This window comes from Manacus vitellinus, unplaced genomic scaffold, assembly GCF_001715985.3.
Source record: "Manacus vitellinus isolate BGI_N305 unplaced genomic scaffold, ASM171598v3 scaffold_2_pilon, whole genome shotgun sequence".
NCBI classification, from domain to species: domain Eukaryota; kingdom Metazoa; phylum Chordata; class Aves; order Passeriformes; family Pipridae; genus Manacus; species Manacus vitellinus.
Window position 1 is genome coordinate 12,551,626 of NW_021940208.1, and position 23,581 is coordinate 12,575,206.

The following is a 23,581-nucleotide window of genomic DNA, read 5'->3' on the forward strand; positions in this document are numbered from 1 at the left end:
CAGCCTTGTCTTTAATCGTTATGTGTAAGGGATGAAGTTTGTAACTCACTGCTTCTTCTCTGGTTAGATATTTGTGAGGAAGAGTGAACACTTCTCTCTCTAAATAAATCTCCGTGGCAGGTAATCAAAGTGTTGTAGTCTGAGTTTGGGAAGTCTGTGGGGTTGAGAGGTAATGCTTTATGGGTAGGCTGCTTAAGATTAATGGTTGGAAGATACTTAGTATTCTGAAAGTTCCTACGACCTTTATTCTGAAAGGTGCCTACCAGATGGAAACCATCTCTGTCTTTATGCTTTCTGTGGCATGAAGAGGAAGACAGCTCTTCTCCTTGTCTAAGGTTTGGTAGCTTCAATCTGCGAGCCTATGTCTTCTGTGGGGAATGACATCTGAGTCTGAACTCTGTAGCTTGACAGGGGATCAGTGTACTTGGTGGTGGTGCAAATGTGGTAATACCTGCTTCTGTTGTGGGCAATTTCTTGAGGAAATACAAAACAAGTTTGTGAAATTGAGTCCCACATCGATTTTTGTTTCTCAGAGGCAGTTGCTGTTGAATTCTTGGTAAAGTAATGTAATTACATTGGGAGAGACTGGAAAATACATCCAGGTATGGCACCATTCTTTCTAGGAATTGCAGGATATAAGCAGGAGGGACAAAACAAACCCACAAAACTGCTAGAAATGCAGTAATGCTTGTTTTAGCTAACAGGACTGGAAAATTGATTCTAACTTTTTTTCTACTGATATTTTACCCTGCCACAATAATGTAGTGCTGTCTTCAGGCAACTTTTGTAGTGAATATACTGTGCTTACTTTCAAGGGTGTGTTGAGTTGAAATTAAAAAGCAAAGTATAGTCAGAAACAAAGTAACTTTATACTGATGATTTGTAACCTCCAAAGGTCAAATCAAATGTGTTTTGTCTTAGTTGTGGTAAAAGACTGTAAGTGCTTTGATCCTGAGTTACCGAGGATTACATATTCAAGTCTATCTATTGACTTTAAAATTGTATTAATAAGAAAATTATTCCATATTAGAATAGCAGAATTTACTGACATTCATGTTTCTATTACCGTCTTTTCAGAAAAATATTATAATTGAAAAATAGTAAATCTTATGTCTTAAACTTGTCAGTATCTTCATTTAGAAAACCTTTGTCATTGATTCAGTCAACTTAAGAATATAAGCTGTTTTAAGCCAGAAAACAAAAGCCTGCCTCTTCTTGAGAAAAATAGAAAAGAACTTGCATATTAGCTGTATTCTTACCGATTCTATATCAAAATGTTTGAATTTTCTTTGCTTCTGAGAGCTAGTTTTTATTGTTACTCATTAAATAATCCAGCAAGCCATCTGGCACGTACAAAAGGAAAAAGAAATTTAGGCTTTTGATTAGTAACAGTAGAAAATCCCCGAACCCTGCAGCTGAGCCTATGTTTTATGCAATTTTTATAAACTTTAGTGACTCTAAACTTCCAATGCTTAACTGTTATATACCATTTTAAAGAGTTTGATTATTGCTCTCATCTTGTTTGATCAGTTTAACTACTGCCACATCTGTATAGAAGAAAAGATGGGCCTGTTGTATTGGGCAAAATGTATGCACTGGTGAGCAGCAGGTTACTGACAGGGAGGTGTGTGTGCACCAATTGGTGCTTGAACTGATGTTACCAACCGGAGTTCAAATGCAGAATCCCTTTGATATTTTTACAACAACATGAAAACCTATGCCTAGATCATGCATACTATTTTATTTGGATCGATGGCTTATTTGATGGAATAATTCATCTTTAGAAATGGATTTACTGTAGTACATGGTAGTTGAGCAGGATTTGGAATGAGCCACTCAATGTGGATAGCTGCTGTGCCCTCTCGCCTCACTTTAAAAAGCCCAGGCCTGTGGTTTGCTCTGGCATTAGGGGAAAGATCTAACTCTCAGCAGAAAAGCTCCATTGACTTGTAGCTGCTTATGTCATAGTACTTTGGCCTGCAAAGCCTGTGACCCCAGATTCCGGCTGTTTACTGAGCAGAGAGGAGTCACTGCTCCTGCCGCAGCTGTATTCTTTGAAGTACTTGAGGTAAACAGATGGAGGGGATCTTTTGGCAGCCTCCAGCAGCTGGTGATGCCTGCTGCTGTGGTGAGCTCATTGTGAAGAAAAGAGATAAAGCCGTGGAGAATGTCAACCTGCTGCTTGTCAATTGTCAGGTGTCTCTTATTACAAAAGATGAAAATGGGAAACTAGTAAGCAGAATGGCTTGAAAACACAGGGAACCAGGGATTGGCACTGAAGATTAGGGAAGCCTGAGTTCTGACATCCAGTGGTGTTGCACTTCTTAAAATGGATGAATCAGACTCCTGGTAGATGGGAAATTAATGTTTCAATGTAGCTGTTCAAATGTGGGGTCAAGGCAGTGGTGTTAGAAATTTGGGTGAGGACATTAGGTGTTTGGGTGAGGGGGTCACAGGGGTGCCATTGATAATGAAAGACATATGGAGGGAGAAAGGTGACAGAAGAGAGAGACGTTAGGATTATGTAGGGATGCTGGAAAAATGTGAGGGAGGTCCCCAGGAGAGAACCAAATCAGCATTTATGAGACCCTGTGGTAGCCCCAGGACCCTGTACACTCCGTGTCTGACCTGCCCAACTCCTATCCTAGACAGTGTAGCCTCCCTCTTGGAACAGGGAAACCATGTCAGGAAACACTGCCCTAATACACCGAAGGTCCCTTCTAGGCTGCACCACTTCTACCGCTGAACACTGAAGCCATGTAGTCTGGACAAGTCGTGCCTACATCTGTGATGAAAATGTTTAGGTATATGAACCCATCTGTGGCGGTCAGTCAGGAGACAGTATCTGAAACTGAAGGAGCCTTGAAAGTTGTCTTTGAAATATGCTCAGTTTAGTAAAGCAATGAAAGTGTCCTAATAAAAAACACAGTTTAATTATCTAGGGAGTGTGTAATGTTTTATACTCGTGCTCTTTTCTGTAGGTTTTTTAAAATTCTAATTCCTTACCTTTCTTTAATGCTCCATATTATAAATCTGCCAAATTCACATACTGATCTCACACTGCTTTTTAGGTGTATAGTGAGGGAGTTTAGTTTCCCATTTGTTTCTTCTCCGCCTCTTGTTTCTCTTCTTTGTCCTATCCCATTTTTTCCCATGCAACTTTGCAGCATCAAATTCAGAGGAGGGAGGGGAAACAAGATACAATTGGAAATGTTGCCTGTGTGTGCATGCAAAGACAGCTAATTGGATATTTGAGCTCCTTAGCTAGGAAAACCTTCTTTAAAAGAAGAAATATAAACAGCTGAAATTCACAGTTAAATATAATTTTGCAAAATATGGATGTATTAATTTGAAACTTAAACTCATTTTTTTTTACATTAGGATGTTACGCTGGTACCAATAATACCAGCAGTGCAGAAATTAAAGATTGTTAAAAAACCAAAATCAAGTGGTGGAAGAACATGCTGTGGTAGTGAATAGTATTGTACTACCATTGTGAAGTACACCTCTCTTTAAATTCTTCCTTTGGACAATTCCTGTTGTTCTACTAAGTGGTCCATATTTTGAGGTGAGGGTTTTAAGCTTATGCAGATTCTCAAACAATTTGTGTTTGTAGGATACGCAGCAGTCATTAAGGAGTAGCACCGCTTTCTGAGCTGTTATAGATGTACCTAACTAGTAGTAACTGCACAGTGCAACAAAAATTTTGACTGTACTGAGGACAAAAGTGCTGGTACAGTTGCTATTTTCTATAATAGATATGGTCATTGCTTGATCACACAGCGCAGTAGCTGTCACAAGCCATTTTTCCTGTTAGGAGAACTGTGATTTTTCTCTTTTATAGTTCATATTTTAGTGCATTAGTGTGCTGACCACAGTGACAGTGACTTTCTGAGTTAATTTTTTTGCTTTCTTTTATAGTAGATTTGGTATAGAACATGAAAGTGATTAAAATGACCAAAATAAAAAAATGAAAGTGAGAACAAGTTCAGTTTTTCCTTTTTCTCTCTGGTTGCTTTGACTGCTTTCTGTTATTTATTAGAAGTTTAGACAGCTTAGTGACTGACTGTTTTTCAGGTACTTTTTCCTGAGTAGTGGAGAGATTGCAGCCTTTGTGGGACGATGAACGAGTTGTGGGTCTTCTCCTGGGGAGTATCCACATATTCATGTGGACTACCTTTTCCCATAAAGAACTTTATGCAATGGCAGTTATTGCTTAAAACATCCTCTACGTGTGTTGTGTCCTGAACACATATGGCCTTTGTTCTTGAAAGGAGAGTTCTCTGAAGAAGAGCTGGGGGTTGGAAATCTCCACATTCTTAGTTCCATGATGTTGCGACCAGATGGTTGCCTCGGTGAAACCTGCGTTGGCCATATGTGGATTCCACATCTTTGTGGACTTCCTCATTAATTTCTCTGGTGTGTTGACCACTTTTTTTCACTACAACTTTTTTCTGTGCTGCTTATAACTTTCGTGATTTTTAAATGTTATTTAATGCTAAATTTGGCAGACATCTCTTGGCACTGATGTTCTGCAACCTGATGGGTCTGTAAGGGACGAAAGTTATGAAGTAGGAATGTTCTTGCGTGGCCGCCTGTGGCCTTCATGGACACAGAAATAACTAAAGCTGGTGTACTGTGCTGCCTGGGGAGAACGTGATGACGAGTGAGATGAAAGTGGTGTCTGATCTGTTGTAGCAAATGGCTTCAAGTCAGTTATAAGGTATTTCTTGTCTGATGAGGTTTGCTAGTAGCATAAGCTGGTGAATCTAGTGTCCTTGTCCCAAAAAGGTTAGTGAGATTTGAGTGAGTCAGGTGTCCTGGTGCTGGCAGGATTTAAGTTATGCTGAATTTTTATCAGAGTAAATGAGTTTCTGATGATATGGCCTGCTTAAAACACTTTTATGAAAAGGTCTGCAAGCTAATTTTTACTGGATATTAATCTTACTGATGTGTTTTAGGAATTACATTTTAATACATCTAATTACTTTTAAGGAAGTTCGAAGGATATACCCTGTGACTAGGAAAAACCTGTAAGAAATCTCATTTTCTTTTTTATAGAGTGCATCAAAATCAAAGGTGAAGAAGAAAACAACTAAAACCCAAGAAGCCAAAAAAATTTTGAAGAAGAAGTTTAAAGTTAACACAAAAATAGTCTTTACTGACGATGGAGAGGTAAGATCAATTAAAAATAACTGTATTTTGGTGGGAACTGAATTTGTAGTTTATAGAAAGTAAAAAATATGCTTTGTATGTATAAAAAGATAAGCTTTTCAAAAATACATGTTTTTTGTAATTGGCTTAAATTTTGCAGAAGTTTTCAGCTTCCATTTAGAATTCAGTTTCTTTGGGAAAAAGAGGAATGTTGAGCACTGACCTCTTTTCCTCTTTGTATGTGTCAGATACTTGTATGAGAGCTGTAAGTGACGGTACAGAACCCTATCTCTTTTCTGCCTATTATCTTCAATTTCAGGTGGAACTGAGAGCTGTTTTTTTCCTTACAGAAATGTAAAACAATTTTCCTGTAGCTATTTGCTAAAACACCCCCAGGTCTTGATTTAGTGTACTGGAATTAAAAGAAGTCTCTGGGTTTTTTTCCAGCATTCAGTATTTCTAGATTAAAAGTTTTGTTAGGAAGGCTAAGGAAGTACCAAATTTGACCTACTAGTGCTGATGTAGCAGTGCCTGGAAATTTGCCAGTTATTTAATTGGATCTTTTAATAGACCCTGGAAAAATGTATTGATTTTATACTGAAAGGAACTATTGTGGATGCTACTCCCTCTAGGGTTTCCCTGTGTCGATAACCTCACTAGCAAATATCCATGCTCCATAAACTTTTCTAACATTTGATTTCACAGCTTCAGATGCTGTGTATGTTGTTTTTCCATTTCCAGCATTAAGATAAAAAATAAGTTCTCTTTTTTTTAATTCTACTTTAGAATAATTTCAGTAAGCCATAACCTGAAAGAGAGGTCATCTTCACAAGTATATAATTTGCTTTTGTGACTAAATAAAATAAAGCATTTTATATTGCAGGTGAAGGGAGTGTAGCCATATAGATAATTACTGACATTAGATAGAATTTAAAAGATTTTAGAGGTTGTCCCATTGACTGGAAATTATAATTTCAGCTATTTTTAGATATTCAGAAGCTGTTGTCTCATCTGAAAATTCATATGCAAATGTTTTATGTATCTGTGCAACGAAGCAAAAAGGAGTAGAGATGGAGGAAGAAAAATTATCACAAAGATTATAGTTTGAAAATCAGCACAATAGAAAAGGGGTGACTTATTTAAGGAAACAAAAGGTTGGCATCTATGGATATTGTTCTAGCTTTTTTTTTTTTTTCTGAGCTGTGCTTTGAAATTTTACTGTTCTATTCCACATACTTCTCTTCCATAAAATAAAAGTACTTTAAGAAATGTATCTTTCTAGAAAATATAACTACACAAACTCAATTTTGTGGAAGGAAGTGGAAGTTGGGTTTGTCAGTACCTGGTGAATAACACCCTGTGTGCATTAGGGAGTCCTAAACGTGTTTGGTTTTGCATTTGTACTGAAAGGCATTCTATATTTTCTGCCACATAGTTTCTTTTAAAGAGTTATTACCCTACCAATCCATAAGCAAGAATGATTTTGCAAAGACTGTCCCTTGAAAATGTGTGCTCAAGGTATAAGCTATTAGGTCACAAGATACATGGGGGTATTTTGCTGAATATGTAGTCTTTGTCTTAACTTCAGAGTTTCAGATATTTAAGGGAAGCTGGATGTGTTCAGTATGTCATCCCTCAAACATTTCATCAGCATGAATCATCAAACATTTCCAATATAGTTTTCATACAAAAATAAAAAAACCCCTCCATACCTGTTCTCTTTGCTTTCCGCAAAACATGAACCTGCAGTCTTGTTTTTTTTGTGTACTGTGATAAAGGCTTACTTCATTTTTGTCTCAGTTAATGTGTTGGAATATTGGTTGTTTACATGAAAGGTACTGTTTAGATTTAATCCTGTTCTTTTCTGTTGATGTATTTTGGAGAATCGTTTCTTGAAAGAAAATACATTTTTTCTCCCAAAACAGCTAACAGGATTTGAAATTATTTGTTCCATTCAGCAAAGAGAGAAAATTAGGGGAAGAAGTTAAAGTGAATCCCTTAAACAGTAATGTGATATAGCGGAGACACTATTTTCAGATACTAATTTTGGACTGAATGTGATGTTAAATAAGGTATCTGAGTTTCTGTTGTCCAGAAGTTTTGTTAATCTGTTTCTTTTGCAAATGGCCTTTTTATTTAGCCTAGAAAAATAATGTATTGGAATATTTAGGGCGTCAAAAGTGCGATGTGGAAAAAAATTATTTTAACCATTATTTCTCTTGTTGGCATGTCTAATTCAGTTAGTGCAGCAGTGGCCACCTGTGCAAAAATCCAGTTTGGCGAAAGCAGATGAGGAAGACGATGCCACCGGTATTAACTTAGATAAAGCGAAAGAGATACTGCGTGAAGAAGACAAATTTGACAAAGAAGAATACAGGAAGAAAGTAAAGGAAAAACATAGGGTAAGTTGATTTCTACCTCAGTTACTGAAGTGTGGAAATACTGTGCTGTGGATTGCTCACTGTGGAAAAATACTTAAATGCATTGTAAAATAAGTGTAGTACAAGTTCATTTAAATTCATCAGGTTTTTTCAGGACTACATTGCACATAGGAAGACTGTTTTGATGTAAGTAGCTGGATAGCACAAAGCCTTATTCAATACTAGTTGTTGGCTACAGTTGGGTTTTATTTAAAAACTTTAAAATCTGTTAAAAGTTTAATGGGAGTGTCTTTTTTTTTAAACAGTGTTCAGTGAAAGGGTTTGTTTCACAAAAAGAAAGTATTGTTTGGCATATGTGGTCTAACAATGCTGAAAGTGAAAGAGTGTCTCTGAGATGTCTTCAGACTACCACTTGCTCAACATTCAGTATAAAATTTCAGCTAGGCAAAAATGCTGACTTTTTTTTATTGGTTTTATTAGGGCTGTCAGAATTTATTTAGTGAATTACTCAAATAATGTCATATAATTTTAGCTGTAACTTAAAAGCATCATTATTTGCAGTCTGGCTTCTCTTGCCATTTAAAAACCTTTAAGTTGCAGACCATAAGTTTTCAAAATTGCTTCTGTATTATTTGTTATGGACCGAAGCAGAGTTTTCTGACCTTGCTGTGTAACTGTCATATGGAATACAGCTGCATGTCTTTGAGTTCAGGGATCGTTCCCTTAGTCCTTGTGAGATGGATATGGAATTCTCCAGATAACAGACAAATGTGAGATCCCAGGACTTTATTTTCTGCCACATAGTTAAAGGCCTGATTTATGCTTAAAGCTTCAAATTTTCAAAGCATGGAAAAGCATTGTTTTATTGCCCTGCTCTGCAAATGCTGATTTTATCCAGTTTGAATTTTTCCACTGATTACTAGTAGTTAGTGATAAATCTCCTAGTGTTCGTAAAGGTTTGTATTTGAAGAAAGTAATTTGGAAGGGCTTTGTGAAGGCTTCAAGTTGCCTTTTGGCATGTATTCCAGGTAAAGTCAAAGCATACTTAACGCATTTAATTTGAAAGTCTACTCCTGTAGTCCTGTTACACTCCTTTGACAAACAGAAAAAAATCTCACCTCTTCTTTAGCAACGTATTGCATTTGAAAGTAGGTACAAAGAAATCATGTTTTCTGTCCTAGAAGTGAAATCATAGTCAAGTTTACAGAAGGCAATGCTATCAGATTTCAAGAATGCAGGTTAATAAACAAGGAAGGAGAGAGTGATTCTATGACTTTGCAATCAACCTGTTATTCTCTAGCAAATTCATAAACTTTGAGTGACACCGTATGTTTGACATCAGATTTCAATGATAAAATACTTCATCACTTGGTCTGTTAAGACACCTTCATTGTTACAACGCCAAGGAGAACAAATGACGTTAATCAGATATTTACTTGCATCCAAAAAAAATATTTAATCTGTGGAGATAGTATAAAAAGACCATTAGAGAGAAATGTGTTTTTTGTTCTGTGTAAACCAAATGTAGAAGTCTGGTACATGGTTAGGTACATCAGGAATTGAAAAGTCCCCTGAAGCTGGAAGTGTGCGCTAATACCTGAAGACTCTACCTTGGCTTTAAAGTGCTGTCTTAGCTATAAAAGCAGATGTTATTTCGTCCAGCTTCTTTATGTCTTGCACATGGGTTCAGATTGTAATTTAGATTGTGATTGGATGTAGAAAAAGCAGTGTTTTTGTAAAGCTTGTAATTTTACAGGTAATTTTCAGTTGAGAATCCCTCTCTTATGGTTTCTTCTGTATAATCTTGAAGAAGTCTCTGGGGGAAAAAAGGGAACTTCTTAAAATCGAAACTTGCACAAAATAGCTTTTTTGTTTTGGTGAACGTGGCCTGTAAGCTCAGTATGAACTTTCGTTGTGAAATGGTTTCTGATAAAGAACAAAACTATTCAGAAAGTATGCACAGGCCATTGCTTTTAAATCCATTTGTGAATGTCATTTAAATGATCACAGTTTTCCGTATGATCAGAAGAATGTTTTGGTGCATTCATGAGATGCTTGGATAAGATGAGTTGTGTGTTGCAGTGCCTTAGGGCTTGTGGCAACTTGCAAAGCATCTACACTATAATTAGGTTTCCTTCATGAGTCTCACGTTTTGTTACCCTCTCCTTCCTCTGCAAATGTGGAAAAATTGAAAATCAGATGGATAAAAATAAATAAAAATCTGAGGTATAATTGTGGTGTAATTAATGCTTATTGAATTTTTGGAAACAAAGTACATTTTGGTAGTTGAGCACAAGGAAAGGACAGTGACACCGATCAATATGGTGTGAAAAGAAGTCTGCATTAATGGCTATTTAATGACAGCCCAGTGAGAGGTACGGATTTAAGATCCTTTGAAATGTTAAAAATGTTATAAACAGCAATAAAGGGTGAAGTGTTTTTGCACTCCATTTTTCGAGTTTTCAACTGAAAATGCTCTGTTGTTAAGAGGAAAAAAGTGGCAGAGAGGGATTCATCTCACTTCTTAATAACGTCTTTCTCTGTACTAACTCAAGTTCAGACGCATGCCCATTGGTGCTGAAGGAAAAATGAATAGGAACCTTATTTCTTACCTCTCTTTCCCACAAGATATGCTGTGAATGTTGGATAGTCAATATGATAAGATGGTTAGAAGTGGTTTTGTTTAAATTTTATTTTATTTGGGTGGTATTAGTAGCAAACAAGCTGAGACTGTCTTCATGGGCCTGATACTGCAAGATGCAGTAGTTCTGTACCTTCCTGGGAGACATTAAACAAGTGTGTTTATAGAGGTATGACTCAGACTTTAGATGACAGGAGGGGCCATTCAGAATATCCTGCACTGTAAGCGTTGTACCAGAAGTCTGTATTTTAAATGTAATATATGCTTTGCATTTTTGAGACTCCTTGCAGAATCTTGCAGTGATATTGATGTTGGTGGGTGGAACCTGGAGATATTTCGTGGCCCCTTGTGTAATGGTTCTAATTTGTACTGCCTGAAGTTTGCAGTTATGTGCTCTCGTAGTTTTGCTTGTGCTGTTCTTAATTCAGTAGAAAATAAAGAACTATTTTAGAAACTCTGTTGAAACAGAATACTTCCTGTTTGGGTTGTCTCCTGTGCCCTGACTGCATTTGTTAGCAGCAGAGTGGATGGTTTTAATGAGGAGGATACACTGTGAGGCTTCACCCTTTGTGTTTTGCTCTCCCAAATATTATTACTTAACTGTTTCCAAGACCAAAAGAGGAAATTCTTGATACCAGACTTTATGTAAAGACTATTATAAAATAAGTAATTTTCAGTTTCAGGAAGAGTGTGTTTACCCCATTGAATTTATTCAATAACTTTCTGATTAAAATTCATTCTTGAAAATGGAAGATTGCAGACTGGTAAGGGAAACCAAATCCCTTCACTTTCACCTCAGGAGATTTCTTCCACAGGCCTGTTTAATGAAGCGTGCTGCTGTTCCAGGTTGCAAGACTGAGTCTGGCAAGGCTGTGTGTGTATTGCATGGATGGGACTCACAGTACACACATGGGTACCCACAGAGTCAAGAGAGGCAGAAAAGAGAAACACAGGCAGCACTCACATAAACATGAACAGTGCAGGCAGCACAAGCTTAGTTCTTGTTGGCTGATCAGGGCTCATGTTTACTGGCAAAACTATCAAGATCCTCACTCCTTTGATAACTGCACTCACTAATTCCTTAAATAGTGGAGTGGGCCCTAAATATGTCTAATTTCATGCTCACATCACAGGGCCCTTACGCAGTCGCTGACCTTGACCTTGGGTTTTTCCATGTGCTGCTCTTTCTGCATGGTCTCCTAGTGCCTTTCAAATATTCCATTTTAAGTTTGCATTTTTCCATGAGGCTGATAAACACAGATAACCTGATTTCTCTTTTTCTTATCAATTACAATGTTCTGTGTGGACCTTCTCAAGGTTGTGCTTATGTGGTTCCTTTAGTGTTCATCTGTCAGTGACTTATGACTTCACATCTCTTGTTACTGTCTCCCTTACTGCTCATTAGGATTGGGGATTTTGTATTCATTTTATTACTTTTTTTCCTTCTTGTTTTTATCTCACTCTTAACAGGATATCATTACAAACCACATTTTTACATTCAAAGTATCCCTACCACCCTCGCAGAATTAAACATGGAGTTCAAAAGAAGCATTTTCTGATTATTTTTGCATCAGTATATAGGGGGTAGAGTAGGAGAGAGATAACTTTATTATATATTAGTTCACATACGGTTCTTTAGAATCTGGAAAAGATCCTCCAGGAAAGAATGATGAAGTTACAATACTAGGGATGACGTAACAACCTCAGTACAAAGTTTAGAGCTGATATTTAAAAAGCATGAATATCTGGGGACATTAAGGAAAAGAAGAGGTACTATACAGGTATACAAGATATCAGGCATTCTTGAAGAGGGTACTTGGAGAACTCCGCTTACCTCATGATGACATAAGAGCTGTATGAATTCAGTCGTTTCAAGGAAAGGTGCACTTGATGTAGGAATTTGAAAAAAGAGGCATAAGTTTACTTATCAAGGAAGACTTCCTTTGCAACCTGCAGTTGGCCAAAGGTTATAGTCAAACTTTACTTTTAAAAGTAGTAATGCTGGTAATTTTAACTAGCACGAGTAGAACAGTGTGACCAAATCAGTAAAGATGTCAGCTGATATTTATAGTGGATTATTTTTCCTTTATGTATCTTGTGCCACACTGCACTCCTTGGGGTTTACTTCCTGGTGTAATGCTGTAGCCTTTATCTCTGTCTGACCTCTGGCTCCTGCCACAATCCTCACCCTATGCCTTGACTGAGCAACCCCGTGGTTGGCTGAGCCATGGCCCGGATGGGAAATCTCAGAGGAGAGCAGCCTGTGACTTAAACCTTCCTGGCAGCCCCATTCCAACTGGAGCTCTAGGCTCTGCCTCACTCCCAATCCTGCTTTTGCAAGTGATTTCTGTGATGACAGGGTAGTTATGATTTAACATTTTTGGTTTATAGTTTTATAAAATCATACCAAAAGTACTTGTAGTGTGTTTTAATAAATCATTGAATACCATATACCATGTACAAGAAACAGAAAAGACCCCAGGGGTTTTCTTTATTTTATAAAATCATTACTTGTGATTTAAAAAAAAACAAAACCAAAGTAATAAAAAGAAAAATAAATACTTTATAATACAAACCATTCAGTATGCTGGAAGATAAATGCTCCAATGCAAAACAGTGTTTGTAGTTTGAAATCAATCATTAGATTAATTCTGAACAGAGATTGCATCATATTTCAAAGGAAATAATCTGAAGAGGGAAAAAATCCAGTGCTGTGTTATGCTCTTTATTAAGTAAAGCACTTGAATAGTCCTGCACTTTGAGGTGGAATTTGTCAGATTTCAGGGTAATTGTACAGTTGGGTTAATGTGGTGCTATGTGAGGACAATAAAATTCTCTCACATAAGGAGTGTGCCAGTGTAGGAGCAAAATATAAAGGGAAGGAGGTTGCTGCTGAGAGGAGCGTTTAGCTGAATGGCAAAGAAAAGTACAGATGGTGAGATGTGTAAAATAAATCAAGAGAGTATTAGTTACTTTGTTAGAAAGCCTATCTGAGCCCTTTCATAGCTTTTGTGTGCAGGCAATGCTGTTGTTATACTCCAAATGCAGAGCTATTAAGATATGGGCATGGACACTGAAAAGTGCATTGACAGGCATTCCATTCCAGCCTTAGGAGCAATCCATCCATCTGGTCTTGCTGTGCTGCTGGTGGAGGCAAGGTTTTGCTTGTTGTTTGCTATCTTTAACTCAACAACTGGATGAGCTACACTTACAGTTTGAAGTGCCCTTGAATGTTTGCTAAGAGTTTTGAAGTGAAATCAGAGTTCTTGGCCTGATCTTGTTGATGTGAAAAATAAGAAAATGGGATAACTCTGAGTACGTTGTTTGTGTACAGCCTAATCAGATGAACACCAGGAAAATGCAGCTGTGGGTGGAGACTGAAGTAGTGCAGACTTAACCTTAAAGTAAGCCTTTACCAGCCTTAGTGCTGTAATGGAGCTTCCATACCAGGCTGATTGTCCTGGCAGAGGACGTAATGGAACAACTGTCCAAAATGCTGACCTCTTAGAGACAATCTTGGTTTGCTTGCTGAGGACGTGGGTGCTGCTGGGTACCTGTATCTGCATGACCAGGCACAGAGGTAGGTGCAGGGTTTGGCTGCCTGCTTTCAGACCTGTAGTATGAGAGCTGCGTGTTTCCTTACTGGTGGCTGCATAAAGACAGCTCAGGACCTGTCTAGATAATGAATTTTCCGCTGTTAAATGGTATCATCCCTTCGAAACCAAAACGCACTCCAACAGATCCTCATCCTTCCTGTCCTGGGGGCCCCAGATCTGGACACAACACTTCAGGTGGGAGTCTCATAAGGGCAGAGTAGAGGGTCGGAATCCCCTCCCTCGACCTGCTGGGCATGCTGCTTTTGATGCAGCCCAGGATACAATTGGCTTTCTAGGCCACGAGCACACACTGCTGGCTCATGTACAGCCTCTCGTCCACATATATATGTTTAAATCAAATGGACTACTTATCAACTTTTCAAAAATAATTCTATCCTTAAAGCATAGTCAGTGTGTTCACATCTAAATGAGAAAGGAATAATTACCAGTTTTGTCCACTTGTTTCCTGTTTTGGTTTTGTTTTAACTATGTCCTTTTAAGGGTCAGTTGCTCCTAGCTTCTGTTTTCCTCATTTAAATGAGAATTATTTTTTTTTCCAGCTGCCTTTAAGACTTTTTCCAGTGCTTGTTAAATGTTCAAGACTGTCCCTGTGCTGTTTTTCACATTCTTTTGATGACACACTCTTCCTCTGTTGTCTTAAATAGGTCAATATTAGACCCGTGTGTTTCAGTTTCTCTGCCTATTAAGTAAACATCTACTCTACAGATTAGGTTTACATTGTTATGTTTATATAGTTTGTTGCTTGGAGAGATTATTTTCTATATTTCTAAAACCAAATGTTAAGAGATTTAAAAAAAAACACACGACAAAACAAACACAAAATAATCAAAAAGCTTTGCCTTTTTTTCCTGAAAGTATTAAGATTTGTTTATTTAATAGTAACTAATTTTGTACTTCCTTCCTAGATTTTTTTTAAATAATATTCAAAGAAATGCTAATAAGATGATTCAGTTTTATCTTTTAGTTGGGAATGTTGGTAAATTTTGGTGGTTGGAGCAGTGCTTGCATGTAGGTGGCTTGGTAAGCTCTGTAACAAGACAAACGTTAAACTTCATTGCAATATAAATGTAGTAATAGTCATGAGCATGTAAACAGCACAAACTTAGTGTGAAATCTGAGAGGAGACAAAAGTGGGAAACCACAGTAATATCTATTAGGTCAATTTTCAAAGCACATTTGTACTTTAAAATTTGGGTGTAAACCAGCTCTTGGCTACGGCAATGCCAATATATGAGAGCTGGTATGAGCTTTTGAACAGCTCTTTGTGTATTTTCTGCAGCACAACTGACTGATCTTAACTATGTCTGTGTAAAAGAACAAGAGAGAGTGGAATACCAAGAAATGGTATCAGGTACCTATATCAACCAAGATGTGTTTGCAAGTGACAGCCAGATTTTTCCAGGAAATGGAACAATTTGTTCCAGACCTTAACCACCACTAAAGATCTGTTGTGTGGCAGACCATTACCTCAGCTGTTAAATAGAAAAGGTTGGTAGCTCCAAATTATATCAGCAGTATGTAAAGGAACAGTTATTAAAAACCTAGTGTTAAAATGTTTGATCCAAATCTGCAGGAGTTCTTGAGTATTTAAATAAAAAGTGTTCAGAAGACTCGGATGAGAATGAAATATGGGAAATACAGGCAATAGATTTACCACAGGCTTTTTTAATGCTTTTTGGGCTAAATATGCTATAAGATGCATTAGTTGTGTTGAGTGAAACTATTATTTGCCTTTAGGTAAACAAATAGAGGAGGTCAGTGAAATTTTAGTGTGGAAAAACAGGAACATGTAACCAAGTAAAAAATTTATTTAATGTAAAATCTGGACAGTTATGACCTGTGCACAAATTAATTAAAAGAAAGGGACTTTGATTGTATGAATTGTTTACAAATTAAAAAGCTAAAAGAAAAATTACTGTATGAAACAAAGGTGTTCATACTACATGGAAATAAGCTCTAAATTTTTTACCCTCTGAACAAAGTAAAATGAACTCTTAATCAACTGTAGAAAGAAGAGAGTCAAAGGAAGAGGGTATTTCCTTTGGGAGGAAAGAACTTTCACCTTTCAAAATTGCTGTACTTTATTTTTTATAACTAAAAACTTGACTTTTAAACTGTCTGTTTATGCTTCTTTCACATATTCAGATAGAGCTCACAGTACGTGAGCCCTACGAGCTACAGAGAGCTGCCATGATACTACTCATTATTTTTTTGTCTCAAGTTGAGAACGTGGAATGTTAATGTTAGATTAAGTGTGTTGGAGTCTTTGGAGTCCTAAGGAGAAGTAAAAGGGGTATGAGTTTTTGCTTTAAAACCCAACAAGTGAAAGGAGGAGGAAATTGAGCGTGAAAAGAAGCCAGTGGCACGCTTCTTAACTTCACAGTTAAGAACAGCAAGTAGTTTTTCCATATATTAAACATTGCTTTATTCATGGCTTTGACTCCTGTTAGACAGAGCTAGTTCTGTTGTCAGTTCTAGTGAAGGCAAGGTACAAGGTTTCAATAACTGTTTAAAGCCAAATGATTTAGCCACATTACATAATGATTACTAAAAATTTTCATCCCTTTGGTTACTGAGGTTATAACCATCCTTGTTAAGTAGGTGTATAAGGCAGGAGAAAAAAGATCATTTGCAGTAAATTTTAAAAGCTGATCAAGAAGGTCTCTGAACTGTGTAATACCATTAATGAAAAACTACATGGCAGGAATATAATACTAACCAGTGTGGGTTTGTGGAAATTAGTTATGTAGTGAATTGTGTTTGTTTATGTATTTTTATCAGAGCAGAATCTGACTTGGAAATACAGCTGTGGAATACATAGAAATTTCTACAAGGCTTTTCACTTAAGGGTTTTGATTAATAAATTAACATGGCACAAATTAAATGGACCAAAACCTCAGTAACTGGAACATCCCAAGCTAGTGGCTTCTCATTAAGTAGATGTTTCTTTTGGGCCCATTGGGAAGTGTATTATTTCAAGATTTTTTTAGTGATGTGGAAGAAAGCTTTCATGTTAAGTTAGACTCAGACAAACAAAGCTGTGTTGTAAGATAGGCAGAAATGTAAATTTCTAGGAAGAAGAAATTTAGAACAGAATTTTAGGACTGAAAGCTCTTTCCTTAGAGAGATAGCCTTGAAAGAGATTTGGGTGATGTGATAGTTGATCAAGTCAACATGAATTATTGCAGTGAGATTTTTCTGACAGGACCGAAGGGGCTGACAGAATTATTGAATATACAAACAGAAGTGACAAAGTAGGGTTGGGGGGATGGTGAGATCTTGGATATGTCTGTTCCTGAAATATTTAGGAAAACAGACCTATATGCTGAGAGACATCTGGAATTGATTTTCTTCACCTTGTGAGAGAGAAAGGCATGATGAGCATATGTCTACATAAGGACCTAAACTTTGATAGCAGGGGTTCCTTTAAACTGGTTGAGAGACCAGTTAAACAGTTTAGATGTGGTCTAAAAGTCGAAGATAAGTAGGCTCAGACTACTAACAGCAGCACATTTGGAAAGATTATGGTGCACTGTTCTTCAGTGAAATGTTTTAAAATCTAGACATAATGCTCTTCTAAAACAGGATATGACCACTGTAGTAGATTGATTCAGTTATTCAGTCCTATAGCCTGTGTTGTGCTACTCAGGCACATTGATCCTATCACCTCTCCTGTTTCATAAATTCATGAACCTGTGGTTCTATCCAAACTGTTCCTTAAATGACATCTAGATAATATACATTTAGCCACTGTTCAAAATTTGCATACAGCATGTTGCTGACCTAATATGATAAATGAATGTTCTGGCTACTGCCTTTAAGTTAGTGAGATGAGTTGTTTTTTGTCTAAAGGGACTGGAAGCATTTTCTTAGGAGTTAAGCTACAACATATTATTGCACTGATTTTTAGTTAAACTTCTTTCTCATCCTCAGTATTGATAGCCTCTAAAGGATACAACTAGATCTTTCAGCTGTGAAGAAGGTGCAAAGGAGAGCTATTCAGTACAAATGCAAAGATTGATGCTTGACTTCACTGCTGTAGATAAAAACTGTTTAATCAGATTGTGTTTTAGAGCTCTAGCTGACAGCCTCATCATCCTGGTTATGAAGTTATGCTATAACAGTGTGTCAGTCAGTAACATTCATAATTAAGTATCCATATCTTGAAACATAGTCTTTTGTTTTCCTGCCCTAGTAAATTGAAATATATGAAAAATCTATTTCATCTTTAATGCAAGTAGTGATTTATAGCTTGATAGAATAGTGATAAAATCTGACACTTAATTGTGTTACACTTAAGATATTCCAAGAAAATCCAGACTTTTCTGTTATTTTTCCCATGTGTGAAAACTAATATTGGACAGTTTATTAATTACATGTAGTTATACATAGATGAACAGATCCTGTTCATATGAAATAAATCAATATCAATCGTTTGACTGGTTCAACTTTGCCTCATTGATTATTTTTTAGAACTGTCATACGTATGTTGCCCACATGTGTTCTGCACGTTCTCATGTTTCTTCCTGGCAGTAGCAGTATGAGAATGAAGGTCATTGTAGTCAAAATACTCACCTGAGTCTTTGGAGATCTGTTTCTGGCTGTGCTCTAGCAATTCTTTGTAACCTGAAGCAAGGCAGTTGATTTATGGGTTTTATGTAGTCATATAAAAGGGTGTCTTTATTATTTGGGGGTATTACCTTGGCACAGTAGAATATGCAGTTGTCCTCTGGGTAACAGGAAATAAGATCCTGACTGGGGAAAAATATTTAAGCATTTGCTCAGCGCACTGTGTGTACTTACCTGTGTGCTTGAAGCTCTGCATAAATTTAAGAGGTGCTTTAATGGGATTGTTTTCCTGAATTGAAGCCCAAGTTAAAGCCTGATGGCTATTCCTACACTTGCAAGTGAAGTAGCCCAGTAAGAGCAGGACTGCAGAGAAAGATAAACTGGTGTTGAGAACCAGGTTGCATGCTGTGTGGTGGTGGTGGGGTTGCACTGTATTAGCTCATATCTGATGCTTTGCACTAAATCACTTTGAGAGAAGTCATTCCTTGGTATTTATGGCATCCTGCACACCACCACTACCCTCAGTACAAGGAGGGTTTTAACAAACTGAAGTGAGATTATCTGAGGTCACCGAGAGGATGGTTCTGTGAGGAGAGGCTGGAGGAGCTGGGCTTGTTCAGTCTGGAGCAGAGATGGCTTTGGGGTGACCTGACAGCACCCTCCAATGCCTGTGGAGAGGTCATGAGAATACACAGATGGAGCAGGTCTGTTCACAGCAGTGCAGAGCAAGAGGGCAAGAGGCAGTGGCTGTAAGTGAAAATGAGATTCATCATGGATGTAAGGGGAATTTTTTCTGTGTGAGTTCAGTCAGGTTGTGGCACAGGCTGACTAGAGATGATATGCAGGTTCCATCCTTGGGATTTTGATGTTGCTGGATGAGAGACCCTGTGCAACCTGACCTCACCTCAGAGCTGACCCTGCTGTGAGCAGGAGGCTGGACCAGAGACCCCCTGATGTTCTTCCTAGTCAGAATGATCCTGTGACTCTGCGAATGCCCAGTGTTGTTTGGAGTGTATTAGTGCGAAACAGCAGAAGCAGGCCTGATTAGGACATTCTGAAATACACTCCTAACTCCAACTCAGTGCCAACATACAGGCACTCTCTGCAAAATCTGCTTTTCTTTTTCATTGACGAGGAATGAAATCCTCTCTCTCCCTCTTTGGGGGAAAAAAAAGAAAGAGAAAAAAGGTCTTGACAGCATCTGTTGCTGATTGCTTCCCTGTCTTGTTTTTCTCTTGTGCTCCTGATTTCAGTTTCTGCACCTATTAACTTTAGAATCTTTTTATGTCTTTACTATTCTTTAGGGACTAAAGTATATTGTGCTGTCTGGCATACTTTCCTGTGTCCTTATGTCAGTCTTCTGCTTTCATAACTGTCTTCTCAGTGCTGTGTTTTATAAATCCCTTGAGCAGGAACTTTGACTACTGCTGTATTATCTTAAGCATGTAGCTGTGGTTAAGACACAACTTTTTGTACACCATAGAATTTTCTATTCAAAATTTTCTGGACTGTCCAAGTCAAAAACCGCTTTATCCTGCTTTGTAACAGCTGGCATGTTAATTTTTAGCTCTGTTCTCCTTCAGTTTTTCAGTGGTTATGGTTTTAGCAGAAAAATGAGAGAACTCCAATAGTAACCCCAAAGAGTGGAGGATGTGCAACTAAAACATTTTAAGTCAAAAACTTAAGTAAAAAATTAGAATAGCATAAGTAAAAATGATCAGAAATTAATCCAAATTTGACTTGGAAGAGCAGGAATCATAAAATGGATGACCATCTTATGACCATGATGCATAGGTCTGGTTTGTTTGAGAAACTTCCTATGGACCAGACAGTACTTGCCCCATATGATGCCCTTGTGGCCTTAAATGTAATTATTATTTTTTATTGCTTTTTCATACTTCAGCAAATCTGAAGTAATAAGTAGCTGTGTTGTATCTGTCTACAGTGGCAGGGTTTTTGTTTTGTTTCATAGCATGCATTGAAGACCCTGCCAGGTAACTGTGAGTGTATTGAGATGTTTGTACCAGGTAGCTTTGCACACAGCACTGGGGGACTGTTTGTTTTGATTTGGAGAGAAAAGGTTGACTTACTTAGAAAGGGACTTTGAAAATAAGCTAACACTTCTGTAGTTTGAGCAACTGGGAGAATAGAAAATGGCATGTACCCAATAAATATCTCAAAACCCCCTGAATTTAGACAGCAATTTAGAAAATCTTGGTGGCTGTGTTCTCCTTTTCCCAGGTCTGCACTCAGACACTGCTTTTCCAAACAGCTTCATGGGGTACCTACCAATGTGTTTTGGCAGCATCACTGTGATGAAATGGCACTAGGACTGCTGAAGCTGTAGCTTTCTCATTATTCCCACAAGTGAGCTGAAATGTGACTGGTTTTCAGCCTTCTCTGTGCTGAGATGTTGCCCCTGGACTGATATTAATGTGTTCTATTATATAGACTCGACTCTAAATGTGCTGATGCTAGGAATGGCCTATATTGCTCAAAGAAACTTAGTTATATTCCAGAAACATTTTTGTCCTAGCATCAGAAAGTTTCAATACCCATGTCATCAGCATCACTAAGACAAAAAAAAAAGAGGGAGCAGGGTGCTTTTCCAGAAGACATGTGCTCTCCCCTGATCTCTGTGCTTTTCTCGTGAAATAAACAATTTAAAGGATGTTCAATTGGAAGGACCTGACATAGTCTAAATTAGAGATAATACTTCAGTTAGTTTAAAGATAAACGAAAGAAGCCACAAGAAATGTAATTTGAATTAAATATCTTAGCCACTTCTGTATGTCACAGATCTGGCAGGCAGCTTTGAATGAGTTTTATCATTGTGTTTAGCTCATTTTCCCGTAGCAGAATTTCTTTGGTGGAGGGAACTTTAATATGGTTTCTGAATCGATGCAATTACTAAGCAAATGCTTTTGTAGAGTGTTTGTTAGTAATGGAGGTGTTTTAGCTTTCACTCCCCAGTTGCTTTAGCCATTCTGAAGTTAGAAATTTTTTTTGTTTTCTTTGTTACATGGATTTGATTTCATATTATGCCACTGAGAAATAAGAGAAGTTGGATCTCTTGGTGCCATTTTAACTACCTTATTTTACAGACAAATACTAACTTTATTAAATTAACTTAACTGCATTATTCCTTTAAGAGTAACAAGTCTTGGTAAAGATAAAATATGAGTTTGAGTCATTCTTGTTGTTTAATTATTTCCTTTAAAAGCAAGAAGAATGAATAATATCTCAATCAGATCTTTTATTTATTGTTTTTCATCAGTAACATGTAGGTGAATACCACATGTTTAACATGTAAGCATTAAAAATATCTAGATGGCTCAACATTAATCTTAAAAGATTAAAAGAAAAAAAATATGGAAGTTTGCTTTAAAACTGTGCACCTTGTTTGTTTTAGGAGAAGAGACTGAAAGAAAAAGCAGCAAGGAGAGAAGCCAGGAATAAGAACACACAGGTAAGGATTTTTGTTGTTTTGATCAAGCTACTGGTTGTGGGTTTGAAATGATTTTTAAATTATTTGATTCCTTTCTGTAATAAGCAGTGTTGTGATTAATGACTCTTTAAAGTCATTGCTTGTCTTTTTTTACCCCCTTGCTCTGATGTGGTTGTAATAACTTGCTGTGGAGGGATACTAAGAAAGCATGGATGTGTGTGTTTTGTATGGAAACCTTTTGGAATTTTAGCCTCTTTATTCTTTGTATCAGGTGAGTTGCAGTTTCAGCTGTAGTGCTGATGCCATTATTTTCTCAGAATATTTGGGTCATGTTTATAAATTGCAGGCAGTGACATTATTTTTTTTGTGTGTCAAATCTTTCTTAAACCTTTTTCTGCCGAACCTTATATTTAAACAGCAAATACTTACATTGAAGTTTGTTCCTTCCTTTTGTTACCACAAATAAAACCTTTTCTATCCTTTTCTTCATACGTTTGTTGCTAAATTACTAAAGGCTGTTCTAGTATTTCATATTGTTTGGTTTGCAATAAACTGAGATTTCGTTCAGCTGCAGTGATTTTCTGGAATGTGGACAGAGTGACGTGTAATTTCTCACATGCATCTCCTTTTACTACACATGAATACTTACAGTGTGTTCTTGGCAGTTAGCAAATATCGATAATGTTCTTTGTCCGATTTTTGCACACTGGCTGTGCTCTGAGATGCTTAAGTATAGGAAGATGTTTCATTGTGTAGCTCTGAGGCAGAAAGTAATTACAGTTTAAGATGAAACGCCTAGTTATACTAAGTTTGAAGTATGATTCTGTCTTCAAAGATGGCAAGCTATGAGTGCTGTTGGCATCATGACTCCCCAGTCAAGCAATAGAAATTTTCTGCCTGTAATTGAATGTATAGAGATACATACTTTTTAATGCATTGAGCAAGCATTTTAGGAAAATTATGGAATGAATAATTAACAAACATCTTAATAAAGGGAGAAAATATTGTTCAAATCGGGCTGTGTCACATTTGTAAATGCTGCTTGTTAGTTTTACCTCTTTTTAAGGAATAAAAAACCCCCAATGTCATGTTATTCAGCAGCTGGAAAAAGAAACGCATTTCTTTTAAAAGGATCTGCTTGCTGATGTACATCTCCTGTCCTGTTCTTGGCCAAGCAAATTAATCTCTCTGTCCTATCAGAAGGTGAATGAAATTGATCCCTATTAAGGAATGGTCTGTCTTTGTGGGGCATTGTGTGTCCATGGGTACAGTATGAGTTAAATGTGGAACCTCAGCCCCAAAGGTACATAAGATAAACCCACAATTTTATGCACCTTTGCATCTCTTCTGTGCAATACTTGCACTTGAAAAGCTGATTTACGAGTCCTGGTCTACTGTGAGATTGGCATATGCTTTCTGTGAGGGTACCAGCTGTGCAAAGCTGCTATTGCTTTGACTTCATTCTACTGTTGAAGTGTTTAGCTCACTCTCTGCAAGAAGGTGCAAGCCTCAGGACCTGACACATCTCCTTGATTAAAAACTGTTGGGCTTTTTCTCTTGTTTATAGGCAATTTTTGCCAGAATTGTGTGCTGCCGAGTCCTGTCATTTTCAGTGGGGCTCATTTCAGGGAAAATGCTTCTACTGGGAAAAGCTGCCAGCTTGGACCTGGGGCCTTTCACGCCTGGAAGTGGAAGGGAGCAGTAGACAATAGATAAAGGTGCTAGTTTCTGTCTGCTAGGTGTCTGAGGAATTAATTAAGAACACTCCCTG

At 37.4% G+C, this 23,581-nt stretch overlaps 1 protein-coding gene across 1 annotated transcript in view; it reads left to right on the forward strand.

Moving 5' to 3' along the window:
* Window positions 1–23,581, forward strand: part of DDX10 (DEAD-box helicase 10) — a 158,558-nt gene that overhangs the window by 91,066 nt on the left and 43,911 nt on the right. The window contains 3 exon segments of the mRNA XM_029960897.1: window positions 5,062–5,175; window positions 7,395–7,556; window positions 21,775–21,831. Coding sequence (XP_029816757.1) covers window positions 5,062–5,175; window positions 7,395–7,556; window positions 21,775–21,831 — 333 coding nt within the window.